The sequence below is a fragment of the Lipotes vexillifer genome, unplaced genomic scaffold, assembly GCF_000442215.2.
Source record: "Lipotes vexillifer unplaced genomic scaffold, Lipotes_vexillifer_v1.1 scaffold418, whole genome shotgun sequence".
Lineage (NCBI taxonomy): Eukaryota > Metazoa > Chordata > Mammalia > Artiodactyla > Lipotidae > Lipotes > Lipotes vexillifer.
The window spans coordinates 2,914,862-2,931,096 of NW_006798629.1; the positions used below are offsets into that span (position 1 = coordinate 2,914,862).

General features: G+C 37.6%; 1 protein-coding gene across 1 annotated transcript in view; it reads right to left on the reverse strand.

The window, feature by feature from the left end:
- KCNH8 (potassium voltage-gated channel subfamily H member 8) overlaps positions 1 to 16,235 on the reverse strand; it is a 397,642-nt gene that overhangs the window by 130,089 nt on the left and 251,318 nt on the right. The window contains exon 6 of the mRNA XM_007470616.1: positions 1,148 to 1,305. Within this exon, the coding sequence (XP_007470678.1) occupies positions 1,148 to 1,305 (158 nt within the window). The remainder of the gene's footprint in view (positions 1 to 1,147; positions 1,306 to 16,235) is intronic.

Here is a 16,235-nt window from a genome sequence, read left to right on the forward strand (position 1 = left end):
TCCCTTCAGTTGAGTTATAAACCTCTTAACGATGTTGACACTCTCAACTTCCCAACTTAAAAAAAATTGAAAGAAAAGAAAAGAAAAATACTATTATACAGGCAATTAACAAATGCAACAAATGCACAAATCTGTACTATGTAGTAGGTGTTTAGTTCAGTCTTCCTTCTGAAGTCAGTAATGATTGTATTTGAAACATTGATCACTTTGTTTAATATTGAAAACTATGCTATTAAATTCTTGATAGAGAATATAATTTCTATGGGGAGAGGTTTGTCAACTGAGTAGGAAATATGTTTAATTTGAACTAACGTCTAGCCAATTTTTGCCTGTTAAAATTGGTTACTCTGGCAGCAAATTGTATTACTGGTCCAAAAATTCTCTTATACCTTCCTAAAAGTCTCTCTATTTATAAGGGAACACTTAATGCTTTTAAGAGTGTCAATCATTAAATAGTAAACATAGCTATGACTACAAGAGGGCATGCTTTCTTTCCTGTAAGAAATCTGAGAATAAAAGTTTTAGATGAAGAAAGAGGAGAAGTTACAAATATCAATAAAAATTCAAGAGGATGTTTGGTTTACGTTGGTCATTTTATCATTTAGATTTTTGCTCAATCAAACATTTTTACAGGGACTTCTAAGAAGTAGTTGAATTCTATTTTAATTTCAACCAATCTTTCTATCTTGATAGGTCTTCTGTTTGTTTTGCCAATGAATAATGAAATATTCAAAAGGTAGTGAGTAAAAGTCATAAAAGTAGAAGAAATCTTCAAACTCTCCACCAAATTCTTGAGGGAAATATCTGGCTCAGTAACATAAAGTAATGCTTCTATTCCTGCAGATGGTTTCCTTATCAAAGGATTTGTTTAGTGAGTCAATTTGATGATAAATTCAAGTTTTTAATATCCTGGTTCTAGGTATTTAAATGATTAGAAATGGGTAAAACAAATTTCAAAAAGGAAGTAACTCCTTTAAGTGGAGAATCTGGTCTGCATATCATTGGTGATCTTGGCCTCTTTATTAAAAAGGGCACAAAATCCTGGACATACAAATTGCCACAAACATTTAAAACCTGAACATGTGAAAAATAAGCACAGGGGTAAAACCAACCTTCAAGGTCATGTGGAAGGGAGCTCTTTACTCACCACTGTGACGTTGAAAGCATACAGGAGATCAAAAGGCAGGGCAGCAATTAAATCAATGATGAACCAGGTTGTGACATAGTGGATGCAAATTGATCTTGCTTCAAAGATAACTTGGCCAGACTTGCTGACATAGGTTGTTCGAAAATTTAAAATAATATCTGCTTGAGAAAAAAAAGGATAGAGTAAGAGCATTTAGGAGAAAGAGAAAGAGAAGGAAAGAAGGAAAGACAAGGTAAGAAGAGAAGATGGAAGGAAGACAGGCAGGTGGGCGGGGGGGAAGGAAGGGAGGAAGAAAACTATATTAAATTAGAGTAACGGTAACCTCTTAATGTACTTTAGATTGACAATATCCAAAATACTCTTCTTGACAGATCCAGCTCAGCTCAACAAACAGGTATTGGAGAAAGGTGAAGAAAGCAGTATTTTTTGAGCAGTAATACACTCCAGACTTTGGGCCACATGTTAACATAATTAAAATAAATAATAATAACAATAACAACAATAGGCAACACTTACTGAATGCTCACTGTGTACCAGACATTGTCCTAAGAACTTAGCTTAGATTGTTTCACTTACTCAGAACATCTTCCACCATAGACGACAATGGTAACATAGCAGACAGTACATAGTAGGCAGTATTAGCAGAGGCAGAAACTAAGTCTCAGTGGGAAAAGTAACTCATCCATGATCATCTCACCAACAGTGGCAGAGACGATTCTGAACACAAGTATAATTTGCAGTCTATGTTCTTTTTATTTATTTTTTATCCAGTAGTACTCTATTCCATGTACAAAAGTTTTACTAATCTCCGTATGTTTAGGAAACTGATCCTTGCCCTGAAGGTGTTTGTATTCACAAAATACCAAAAGTTTCTTCTTTGGATTTCTAGGTTAAACTCCCCATTCCATTTAAATGGAAGATATAATCATTTTCAACCATTCCTTACATCATCCTTTTAATATATTTTTATTTTATGTTTATTTTATATTGGTACTTATATTTATATTATATTTTACTATCTATTTATCAAAATTTTTACAATATATGACATCCTTATGAGGGCTGGTCAAAGGACAAAGCCATAGACATGTGGACCATCTAGAGTTCAATCCTGCCACCTATGAATAAACTTCTCAGAGTCTGTCACATAGTTCCTGGGTTAAATATCATTAAAGCACTGGAAAAGGTTATCTTTTCTTTAATTTGTTTTAGAGTTGAGTACGACCAAGTTATGGGGAATTTTGGGATTGGTGCATACACGCAAGTGTGATGAAGGCTGCTCATTTTCTGCACTGGCAACCCCAACAGAAACATATTTGTCTGTGAGATTTTGTTCTTAGGGAGTGTTGTGATTCAGTGGCAAAGATCAAAGGAAGGAATTGGGAAGTAAGTACCCCAAAGAGAATAGGAATTCAAGGAGCTAGGAAACGAATGTTAAGCTCTGAGTTACATAATTTTTAAATGAATTGGAGTACTCTTTACAGCTAATGTAAACCATTGCAAGTATGTGGAATCGTGTTACGTGAGGTTAAGAACTTGTTGGTATCATGATCGTAATGATAACAATAATAAAGATTACAATAATGTGCACTTTATATTTGTAGATCATGTTTACTTTTCACTTCACATTTTTTTTTTTTTTTGTGGTACGCAGGCCTCTAACTGCTGTGGCCTCTCCCGCTGCGGAGCACAGGCTCCGGACACGCAGGCTCAACGGCCATGGGCCACGGGCCCAGCCGCTCCGCGGCCTGTGGGATCCTCCAGGACCGGGGCACGAACCCGTGTCCCCTGCATCGACAGGCGGACTCTCAACCACTGCGCCACCAGGGAAGCCCTTCACATAACATTTGAAGGAGAATTCTAAGATGCCCCCCACCCCCAATTCCCTGCCACCACCCTCACTCTTCTCTGATCTCTTCCCCTTGGGTAAGGGTGGATCCCCTGAGCATGATGAGATATGAAGGTGTGATCACGTTACATCATAGGGGTAAAGAGAGATGCTCTGCGTGGTCTGCCCTCGTCAGGTGAGCCCTTTAAAGCAGACCTTTCTTCATCTGGTGTTAAGGGACTGGAAAGCAGTGAGGCATGCTCTTCCTGGCCTGGCAGGAAGCAACTGCGTATTATGGGGAGGGCCACGCGCCCGGGAACGGCGGGCAGCCTCTAATTGCTGAGAACGACCCCTCACTGACATCTCGCGTGAAACAGAGACCTTAGTCCCACAGCCATAAAGAAATTTGCTCAACAGCCACATGAGATTGGAAGAGAATCCTGGGCTCCAGGACGGACCACAAGCTGACACCTTGATTTCAACCTTTTGAGGCCCTGAGGAGAGACTTCAGCTAAGGTAGATCTGGACTTCTGACCTATAGAAACTATGAGATAATAAACGCGTATTGTTTTAAGCTGATGTGTTTGCGGTAATTGGCTAGGCAGCAATAAAAAACTAATACAACATTTACTAAGTCATCTGGTTCTCATTATAGCCTGTGAGATGAGATAATACAGGAATTCTGACAGAACATATTACTATTACATTATTATAGATAACACATATGTTCTTAATATGAACAAAGTGCTGTTCTATGACCTTTATAATCATAATCTCATTGACTTCTTACAACAATGCTAAGAGGTAAGTATTTTTATTAATCCCTTTTACAGATGAGAAAACTGAGGCAGAAAAGACGTCAAGTGATCTGCCCAGGGTCACACATGATGAACTAAAGCTCAAGATTAAACCCCTCAGCTAGTTAGTGAAAAAAGCAAGACCCGGATTCAAGTCTTTTAAGTTCCAATTCTGTGCTTTGGGTTTTGGTGCCTCAACAGAGACCAGTCACATCTCAGATCTGGAAGCAAGTTCTAGGTGACTCAAAAGAAAACATTAATTGTTCTAGACTATTGTGAATGATCTAACTTATTAAGACGGCGTTATTAGAAGTCATTTTTGTCAAAAAATAAAAAATATTAAAATACTTCCATTGTGGGCTTCACTGGTGGCGCAGTGGTTTAGAGTCTGCCTGCCGATGCAGGGGACACGGGTTCGTGCCCTGGTCCGGGAAGATCCCACATGCCGCGGAGCGGCTGGGCCCGAGAGCCGTGGCCGCTGAGCCTGCGCGTCCGGAGCCTGTGCTCCGCAACGGGAGAGGCCACAACAGTGAGAGGCCTGCGTACCACAAACAAACAAACAAAAAACTTCCATTGTTAATACTGAGAATATGAATGGATGAAGCTAGTCGATAAGCCACTCACAAAGGATGAACACGATCCCAAGGTGATTTCCACTGCAGAGTAAAAGTGCTATCACGGCAAAAAGTATCAATGCATCCCTGAAGTATGGCCACCAAAGGGGGCTAGGAGCTTGGGGGAATGTTGTGAAGTTGTTAGGGTAGCAGGTGACCTTTTCATTCTTAGAGTCTCTAACTTTCTAGACTCATGTATTTGTGCATTAGCTGAGCAATTTAACAGCTTAGACCAGCAGCTGTTGAAATAAAGCAGTCGATAAGTAGTTCATTATCAAATTGAAGGAATAAATGCCTTTGTGTATTTACTAACTGATCACCAGGTTCTACCACAGATTTTACAGAAAACCCACTGCCACCATCCACATACCTGGGGTGCTCTCCTGAATGGAGGAATGGAAGAAATGATTGATTGGTCTTTGGTTGATTGATACAGTAAACATTTTTAAAGCTAAGTGGTTGACTAAAGAATAAAATAGAGGTGCAGACTTCTGAACAGAAAAGATATTTTCTTGGATGAGTCATTACAAAATATTAGTTTAGAAAGCTTTTTAAAAAATAATCTGTTACTCAATTGAGTTAACTGGATGAAAAGAAGATGTGTTTTTTTGTTCTTTTTGCGTTATGCGGGCCTCTTACTGTTGTGGCCTCTCCCGTTGTGGGGCACAGGCTCCGGACGCGCAGGCTCAGTGGCCATGGCTTACAGGCCCAGCCGCTCCGTGGCACGTGGGATCTTCCTGGACCGGGGCACGAACCCGCGTCCCCTGCATCGGCAGGCGGACTCTCAACCACTGCGCCACCAGGGAAGCCCCCATGTTTATTTTTAAGTTTAAAAAGAAGTAATGGTAAGACGTTTAAACACAAAGAACGTTAACAGCAAACGAATAAAAGCTATCTTTTAAATTTATGGATACAAATATATTTTTGAAGTACTTGAGTACTTTCAGGTTTATTTTCAGGGAAAAAAACTAGATATGTATTATATTCTAAGATTTCTAGGACTATGGTATCATATAAGGACTGTAGGTTTGAGTGAGTGATGAGTATTATTTTTATTTATTTTTTAACTCTTTTAAAAATTTTGTTGAAGTATAGTTGGTTTACAGTGTATTATTTTTATTTATTTATTTATTTAAAAAAACATTTTATTCTATATTGGAGTATAGTTGATTTACAATGTTGTGTTAGTTTCAGGGGTAAGGCAAAGTGATTCAGTTATACATATGCATGCAGCTATTCTTTTTCAAGTTTTTTTCCCATTTGGGTTATTACATAATTATTTTTAGATAGCTGACTTTTTTTAAAAACCTACTTTTGTCATACACATAATAATAGACATAGTTCTGTTGTACTGTGATTTACAAAACATATTTTCATGTTTATTAGTTTGTGTTGTTCCCATGCCAACTCTCTCAGGTGTACTATCACTGACATTTTACTAATGACTCAGGAGATTTAAGGAAATTGTTTAAAGTCATGAAGATAGTAAGCAAGAGAGAAACAGGACATCTTTTGACAGGCAATTCCATTTTCTTTCCATTATCTTAAAGATTTACTGCACTTTCAAATATATTTTAGGGGCAATACCAATAGGTCAGTGCAGAGAAATGTATTTCCGATTTTAGCCCTTAGATTCAATTCAGCATTGGCAGCGCCCAGGTAAAAGAATATTAAATCTGGGTCACAGAATTGAATGTGGGGGAATGAACTGTCTTTGATTCTGGAAATACGAGGATTAAGCATCTGTCCAGGGAGAACTGAGAAATCACTCTGTGTTCTCTCCACTGATAAAGATGTGGTGGCAATGTAAATGTTCCCTTAACGGAAGGGCAGAAATGGGGAGCACATGTTCTTTCAGAGTGAGGGAAACAGAATAAAATTAGATTGTGACGAGGGAAAAAAGAGCCTCCCAGATCTGGTGTTCCTCATAAAAGAACCAAGGGGGTGAAGAGGAGATTCACCAACTATACTGGGTCCAGCTGCTCTTTCCCCTGTAGTTGTCTCACTTCCCATAAAGTTTTACACCTTCAGTGAATTATTAACTCAGCGACTCATTCAAATGTTGCAGTAAGAATGTGGTCTACTCCAGACCCTAACCCTAACCTTCCTAAAAGGCAGCAGTATGGTTTTCATTCTGAGATATCTAGAAAGTATAATGTTTTTCAACTCTATGTTGAAAAATACATGAAAATTCATTAATATAGAAATGTTTATATTTAACTTTTCTTGTTAATTCCATTTACTATCAACGTGCACAACTGTCTATAAGCACACACACACACAGTTTGAATCAAGAAAAATATTTCCAAAACTATAATGAATTGAGTTATACGAATTTAGCACTTAGAAATGTTAATGCCTCACGTATGTGTGTATGCATAAGCAGTCTCTTATGGCACATGGTGCTGGTATCATGTGAAATGAATAAACAAACAGGGTAATAGAGAATTACCATATATACATACATACATGTCATTTACAGAATTTCAAAAAATTGATCATAATATACCCCACCAAAATGAGGCAGACTATAATTGAATTCTTTTATGATTCAGATCACATTGAATTATTTTGCAGGATAATCAGTTTACCTTGCTGTGTTTAGGTTTTACACAAGCATGATGAAAATAAAGACAAATAATAGAGAGATAACTGTACGTGTTTTGTTCTCATATGGTTAAGACCTCCAAAAACTAGTGTTTCATTTCTCCCTCTCACTAAATGGTTATGTATGAGAACTAAAAGGCAAGAAGATTAAATCCAGTTTTTCCAGTTTCATTTCCTTGAGAACTATGTAATTAGAAAGTACAAAAAAAAAAAAACGTTAAACTTGATATGGCACAAATTAGTAGATTTCTTTATTAGCATGCATGCCAGATGGGAAACAATTTTAAAATAATATTGTCTTACTTGTTAAAAAGTAAATTAAAATAGAATGGTGTGCATGAGAGCATATGCACAAAATACAAATAATATCTTCATTTAGCCATTTCTTTACAATTTAATCAATATAGTACAGAGAGGGTGGAGAGAGATTTAACTAAACCAGCTGCCGACTAATATTCTAAAGATACCCAGTCTTTTTCCATTGCTTGTGAGACACTCCTCTGAACACAGTATGATGCCACAGCAAATTTGAGTTGCACGTGTGGGAAGAATGAATAACTGGAGGTTGATTAATGAAGGGGCTTGAGGGACTCAAAATCCTAAGAATGGCTGTAATTGATTGCTAGGATTAGTGGATGAGATTTTCATACCACCTGATCCTTGCTCATCTTGTCAGCATTTGTCCCTCCTGCTTACCTTAAATGAGAAGTTTAGGGAAAAGAAAGGGCAGCAGACATAGGGAGAAGCAGCAGTTAAGAGCAATTGCCTGCAGAAGAAAAGGTAAGGCTGAAAGAATGCAACCAGGTGGGTTGGGCGTGGTCGATACCGCCACTGATTTCTGTTTTGCACCAGGGTCATGGTGGACTCTTACATCAGTTTTGACCCTCAATGTCAACATCAGATGGAAGAGCCCAGAAAAGAAGTCCTTCCATCTTAACTTCTCTTTGAATGGAAGAACCCCATCCATGTCATGCTTCATAAGGATGCGGTCAACAAGGCCTTGAATGCTTCTGGCAATGGTGAGCCCTCTGCCTTTTGCCAGCGCTGTCTTAGTTTGACGCATCCTTCCTAGTTTCCTCAAATAGGCGTCTTCCTCCTTCTAACTCCCTCTCCTTGTTTCTATTTTTGTCATTAGCAGCAACACAGAATATGTTGTACCTTTACATAGTGAGTTGCCCCATCAATTTTTATTTTGAAAATAAATTTTCAGGTTTTTAACACAATAAAGAAAAGAAAACCATTCACGTAGTTGACTACTGTCCTTTTGGAAGTAAGGTAATGAAACGGTAGCAGACTATGCCATCCTCAAATATGCCACTTTGGAATAAGAATTATTTTGAGCTGAAGGCAACTGAGAAGGAGCAGAAGCCAGAAAAGCTCCCTTCCCTCTTCCTATTTGCCTCAAAGCAGGACATACATTTTCAAAAGTGTCCCCTGCTCTCTTCTCTACCAGGAAAGACAAAAGTTAATCCCCAGATGTAGCCTGTCCAGTGGGAAGACAGTAGCAAATACTCAGCAGTGTTTGCAGAGTTCTCATTATTCCACAGTCTCACCAACACTCAACGTTGTCACACTTAAAAATTTTTGCCAGTTGGGTCGTACTATAATGCTTCTAGTATATATTTAGAATTGTTCTTTCTTTTAGTAATGCAGCTTTAGTAAACTGCTGGGGAATCTTAAAAAAACACACACACACACACACACAAACTCTTGCGTTACTATTAGTTAAACTTTTGCCAAGTTAAATTCCCAAATGTTGGTTTTTTTGTACAGATTGCACCCAATTGACTGCTTCTAATTTTTACCGGAAGATCTAAAGCATAGCTATACCTTTCAGCTTTGCAACATCCTTAAGTACTATGAAAATGTGTCAGTTGAGGACCTGTTGTGCTCTTTGCTGTGTGCAGGGTTCTTGGCACTCAAAGATGGACAAGGCATCCAAAAGAAGCATGCCTCTGATGGGGACCATGGACCCCCATTTTTGTTATCTGAAGCCCCATCTGTGAATATGCTGGCAGGTCAAAGGACATAGCACACATTCCCAGCAGATCTCTAAGAAAGCTCCCACTTATTGTCTATAACTATTTTATTATAGTGACTTTGTACATTGCTTCCATTTTATTGTATAACGTTACCTTCTCAAAAAACTTCCACATAACTTGTACACTGGTATGCGTAAAAACTAACAATTTCAGCTCCATATAAGTTATCCACTTTCAAGAGCTACATAACTCTAAATTAGGTATTGGATTTTGGAATTACTTGATCATTTTTAGTAAAAATAATTTAATGATTCAACATAAGCTACTGAAAAACCATGATTTATGCATACACTACTTAATTATAGAAAGTCTTTTGGCATACTTATCCTGTTTATAGTTGTAGTTTCTGAGTGGTAAAATTTCCAAATTTAACTCCAATAGAAAACATAAGGACTATAACATCTATAATATTCAGTCATGAAATTAAAAAAAATAATAAAGTCTATTAATTTCATATGAAGTAAATATTAGTTATCCAAGTAACAAAAGTTAGAATTAATGAAGACTAAGATAGACAACAAAAGATGTGCTAATGAGAGACCTTCAAGATGGCAGAGGAGTAAGACGTGGAGATCACCTTCCTCCTCACAGATACATCGGAAATACATCTACACGTGGAACGACTCCTACAGAACACCTATTGAATGCTGGCAGAAGACCTCAGACTTCCCAAAAGGCAAGAAACTCCCACGTACCTGGCCGTGTTGCTGACAGGGTCTTGGTGCTCTGGCTGGTGTCAGGTCTGTGCCTCTGAGGAGGGAGATCCGACTTCAGGACATTGGTCCACCAGAGACCTCCTGGCTCCACATAATATCAAATAGCGAAAGCTCTCCCAGAGATCTCCATCTCAACATTAAGACCCAGCTCCACTCAACAACCAGCAAGCTACAGTGCTGGACACCCTATGCCAATCAACAAGCAAGACAGGAACACAACCCCACCCATTACAGAGAGGCTGCCTAAAATCATAATAAGGTCACAGACACCCCAAAACACACCACTGGACGCAGTCCTGCCCACTAGAAAGACAAGATCCAGCCTCATGCACCAGAACACAGGCACTAGTCCCCTCCAAAAGGAAGCCTACACAACCCACTGAACCAACCTTAGCCACTGGGGGCAGACACCAAAAACAACGGAACTACAAACCTGCAGCCTGCGAAAAGGAAACCCCCAAAACAGTAAGTTAAGCAAAATGAGAAGACAGAGAAACACACAGCTGATGAAGGAGAAAGGTAAAAACTTACCAGACCAAACAAATGAAGAGGAAATAGGCAGTCTAACGGAAAAGGAATTCAGAGTAATGACACTAAAGATGACCCAAAATCTTGGAAATAGAATGGAGAAAATAAAAGAAACATTTAACAAGGAACTAGAAGAATTAAAGGACAAATAAACAATGATGAACAACACAATAAATGAAATTAAAAATTCTTTAGAAGGAATAAATAGCAGAATAACTGTGGCAGAAGAACGAAGTGACTTGGAAGATAAAATAGTGGAATTACTGCAGAGCAGAATAAAGAAAAAAGAATGAAAAGAATTGAGGACAGTCTCAGCTCTCAGACAACATTAAACACACCAACATTCTAATTATAGGGATCCCAGAAGAAGAAGAGAAAAAGAAAGGGACTGAGAAAATATTTGAAGAGATTATAGTTGAAAACTTCCCTAATATGGGAAAGGAAAGAGTCAGTCAAGTCCAGGAAGTGCAGAGAGTTCCATACCGGATAAATCCAAGGAGAAACACACCAAGACACATATTAATCAAACTATCAAAAATTAAATAAAAAGAAAAAATATTAAAAACATCAAGGGAAACACAACAAATAACATACAAGGGAATCCCCCTAAGGTTAACAGTTGACCTTTCAGCAGAAACTCTGCAAGAGAGAAGGGAGTGGCAGGACATATTTAAAGGGATGAAAGGGAAAAACCTACAACGAAGATTACTCTACCCAGCAAGGATCTCATTCAGATTCGATGGAGAAATTAAAAATTTTACAGAAAAGCAAAAGCTAAGAGAATTCAGCACCACCAAACCAGCTTTACAACAAATGCTAAAGGAACTTCTCTAGGCAGGAAACACAAGAGAAGGAAAACACCTATAATAACAACACCCCAAAATTACAAAAATGGTAATAGGAACATACATATCAATAATTACTTTAAATGCAAATGGAGTAAATGCTCCAACCAAAACACATAGACTGACTGAATGGATCCAAACACAAGAGCCGTATACATGCTGTCTACAAGAGACCAACTTCAAACCTAGGGACACATACAGACTGAAAGTGAGGGGATGGAAAAAGATATTCTATGCAAATGGAAAACAAAGGAAAGATGCAGTAGCAATTCTCATATCAGACAAAATAGACTTTAAAATAAAGACTATTACAAGAGACAAAGAAGGACACTACTTATGATCAAGGGATCAATCTAAGAAGAAGATATAACATTTGTAAATATTTATGCACCCAACATAAGAGCACCTCAATACATAAGGCAAATGCTAACAGCCATACAAAGGGAAAGTGACAGCAACACAATCATTGTAGGGGACTTTAACACTCCAATTTCACCAATGGACAGATTGTCCAAAATGAAAATAAATAAAGAAACACAAGCTTTAAATGACACATTAAACAAGATGGACTTAAATGATATTTATAGGACATTCCATCCAAAAACAACAGAATACACTTTCTTCTCAAGTGCTCATGGAACATTCTGCAGGATAGATCATATCCTGGGTCACAAATCAAGCCTTGGTAAATTTAAGAAAATTGAAATCATATCAAGTATCTTTCCCAACCACAACGCTATGAAGCTAGATATCAATTACAGGAAAAAATATGTAAAAAATACAAACACATGGAGCCTAAACAATACACTACTTAATAACCAGAGATCACTGAGGAAATCAAAGTGGAAATCAAAAAATACCTAGAGGCAAATGACAATGAAAACACGACAACCCAAAACCTATGGGATGCAGCAAAAGCAGTTCTAAGAGGGAAGTTTATAGCAATACAATCCTACCTCAAGAAACAAGAAACTTCTTAAATAAACAACGTAACCTTACAGCTAAACCAATTAGAGAAAGAAGACTAAAAAACCCAAAACTTAGCAGACGGAAAGAAATCATAAAGATCAGATCAGAAATAAATGAAAAAGAAGGAAACGATAGCAAAGATCAATAAAACTAAAAGCTGGTTCTTTGAGAAGACAGACAAAATTGATAAACCATTAGCCAGACTCATCAAGAAAAAAAGGGAGAACACGCAAATCAACAGAATTAGAAATGAAAAAGAAGTAACAACTGACACTGCAGAAATACAAAGGATCATGAGAGATTACTGCAAGCAACTCTATGCCAATAAAATGGACAACCTGGAAGAAATGGACAAATTCTTAGAAAAGCACAACCTTCCGAGACGGAACCAGGAAGAAATAGAAAATATAAACAGATCAATCACAAGCACTGAAATTGAGACTGTGATTAAAAATTTTCCAACAAACAAAAGCTGAGGACCAGATGGCTTCACACGTGAATTGTATCAAACATTTAGAGAAGAGCTAACACCTATCCTTCGCAAACTCATTCAAAATACAGCAGAGAAAGGAACACTCCAAAACTCATTCTATGAAGCCACCATCACCCTGATACCAAAACCAGACAAAGATGTCACAAAGAAAGAAAAGTACAGGCCAATATCACTGATGAACATAGATGCAAAAATCCTCAACAAAATATTAGCAACAGAATCCAACGGCACGTGAAAAGGATCATACACCATGATCAAGTGGGGTTTACCCCAGGAATGCAAGGATTCTTCAATATATGCAAATCAATCAATGTGATACATCATATTAAGAAATTGGAGGAGAAAACCCATATGATCATCTCAATAGATGCAGAGAAAGCTTTCAAAAAAATTAAACACCCATTTATGATAAAAACCCTCCAGAAAGTAGGCATAGAGAGAACTTACCTCAACATAATAAAGGCCATATATGACAAACCCACAGCCAACATTGTTCTCAATGGTAAAAATCTGAAACCATTTTCACTAAGATCAGAAACAAGACAAGGTTGTCCACTTGCACCACTATTATTCAACATAGTTTTGCAAGTTTTAGCCACAGCAATCAGAGAAGAAAAAGAAATAAAAGAAATCCAAATCGGAAAAGAAGTAAAGCTGTCACTGTTTGCAGATGACATGATACAATACATAGAGAATCCTAAAGATGCCATCAGAAAACTACTAGAGATAAGCAACGAATTTAGTAAAGTAGCAGGATACAAAATTAATGCACAGAAATCTCTTGCATTCCTATACACTAATGATGAAAAATCTGAAAGAGAATTTAAGGAAACATTCCCATTTACCATTGCAACAAAAAGAATAAAATACCTAGGAATAAAATTACCTAAGGAGACAAAAGACCTGTATGCAGAAAACTATAAGACACTGATGAAAGAAATTAAAGATGATAGAAACAGATGGAGAGATACACCATGTTCTTGGATTGGAAGGATCAACAGTGTGAAAATGACTGTACTACCCAAAGCAATCTACAGATTCAATGCAATCCCTATCAAATTACCAATGGCATTTTTCACAGAACTAGAAAAAAAAATTCCACAATTTGTATGGAAACACAAAAGACCCTGAATAGCCAAAGCAATCTGGAGAAAGAAAAATGGAGCTGGAGGAATCAGGCTCCTGGACTTCAGACTATACTACAAAGCTACAGTAATCAAGACAGTATGGTACTGGCACAAAAACAGAAATATAGATCAATGGAACAGGATAGAAAGCCCAGCGATAAACCCACGCACATATGGTCACCTTATTTTTGATAAAGGAGGCAAGCATATACAATGGAGAAAAGACAAGCCTTCAATAAGTGGTGCTGGGAAAATTGGACAGCTACATGTAAAAGAATGAAAGTAGAACACCCCCTAACACCATACACAAAAATAAACTGAAAATAGATTAAAGACCTAAATGTAAGGCCAGGCACTCTAAAACTCTCAGAGGAAAACATAGTCAGAACACTCTATGACATTAATGACAGCAAGATCCTTTTTACCCACCTCCTAGAGAAGTGGAAATAAAAGCAAAAATAAACAAATGGGACCTAATGAAACTTCAAAGCTTTTGCACAGCAAAGGACACCATAAACAAGACCAAGAGAGAACCCTCAGAATTGGAGAAAATATTAGCAAATGAAGGAACTGACAAAGATTTAGCCTCCAAAATTTACAAGCAGCTCATGCAGATCAATATCAAAAAAAAAATAGCCCTATCCAAAAATGGGTAGAAAACCTAAGTAGACATTTCTCCAAAGAAGATATACAGATTGCCAGCAAACACATGAAAGAATGTTCAACATCACTAATCATTAGAGAAATGCAAATCAAAACTACAATGAGGTATCACCTCACACCAGTCAGAATGGCCATCATCAAAAAATCTACAGATAATAAATGCTGGAGAGGGTGTGGAGAAAAGGGACCCTCCTGCACTGTTCGTGGGAATGTAAACTGATATAGCCACTATGGAGAACAGTATGGAGATTCCTTAAAAAACTAAAATTAGAACTACCATATGACCCAGTAATCCCACTACTGGGCATATACCCTGAGAAAAGCATAATTCAAAAAGAGTCATATACCACAATGTTCATTTCAGCTCTATTTACAATAGCCAGGACATGGAAGCAACCTGAGTGTCCATCAACAGATGAAAGGATAAAGAAGGTGTGGCACATGTATACAATGGAATATTACTCAGCCATAAAAAGAAATGAAATTGAGTTATTTGTAGTGAGGTGAATGGACCTAGAGTGTGTCATATAGAGTGAAGTAAGACAGAAAGAGAAAAACAAATATCGTATGCCAACACATATATATATGTCATCTAAAAAAGAAAAAGAAAAGTTTCTGATGAACCTAGGGGCAGGAAAGGAATAAAGATGCAGACATAGAAAATGGACTTGAGGACACGGGGAGGGGAATGGTAAGCTGGGATGAAGTGAGAGTGGCATGGACTTATATACAGTACCAAATGTAAAATAGATAGCTAGTGGGAAGCATCCGCATAGCACAGGGAGATCAGCTCCGTGTTTTGTGACCACCTAGAGGGGTGGGATAGGGAGGGTGGGAGGGAGACGCAAGAGGGAGGCGATATGGGGATATATGTATATGTATATATAGCTGAGTCACTTTGTTATACAGCAGAAACTAACACACCATTGTAAAGCAATTATACTCCAATAAAGACGTTTAAAAAAAAAAGTGTTAATATAATTAGTGCTTGCCCCAGTGTAAAATTCAACACATATATCCTCATTAGAAAAATTTTAGATTAAATAATGAGAGCTTTTATAGTTGCATAACATTTTACATTTTAATTAGGACTTTCATATTCATTTTCATATTTGAGGAAAAGAATATACTTAATATTTGTGATAGTCTTTAGTGCTATTTGCCAAATCTTTCTGGCTTTTGACCTCCTGGTATGATTATATTTCCCACCACCTGAAGAGATTAAGCATGTGTCTATGACTTGCTTTGGCTAAAATTGTGAGAGCAGGAGCAGCCTGAAACACTTCCGGGCAAAGTTTTGAGAGCTTGTATGCAATTCCTCACATTTTCTTCTCCCTGCCTTGATGATCACGGAAGCATGTGACAAGATGGGACCTCTATCAGCTTGGGATTCCGAGTGACTACAGGGCTCAGAGCTCACAGCTGATTCACAACAAGCACTCAGTATGAAAGAGGCACAAACCTTTGAGAGTCTGAGCTTGCTTGTTACCACAGAAAACCCTTGCCCATCCTGGCAGACATTCTTAAAAGGCTATAGAGAAGAGTGGCTCACAGTGAGAATTTGGAGTCAGGGTCCTAGGTGGTAGAGCACTGAGCAGGTATTAACTGTCTTTGCTGTTATTCCTACTGTTATTTACCAGTAGTGCTACTGCTGTTCTATAGGCTTCAAAAACTGAGAAACAGGGACCATGAATGACTTATCTAAGGTTGCCTGATGTATTCATACTATTATTTTTATTGTTACTTTATAGACAGATAATTATGGCACAAATACTATAATGGCATTAAAATGACAATAAAATAACAAAAATAATAACAGGTAAGTTTATTAAATTCTTGCTATGTGACAGGGCTTAAGT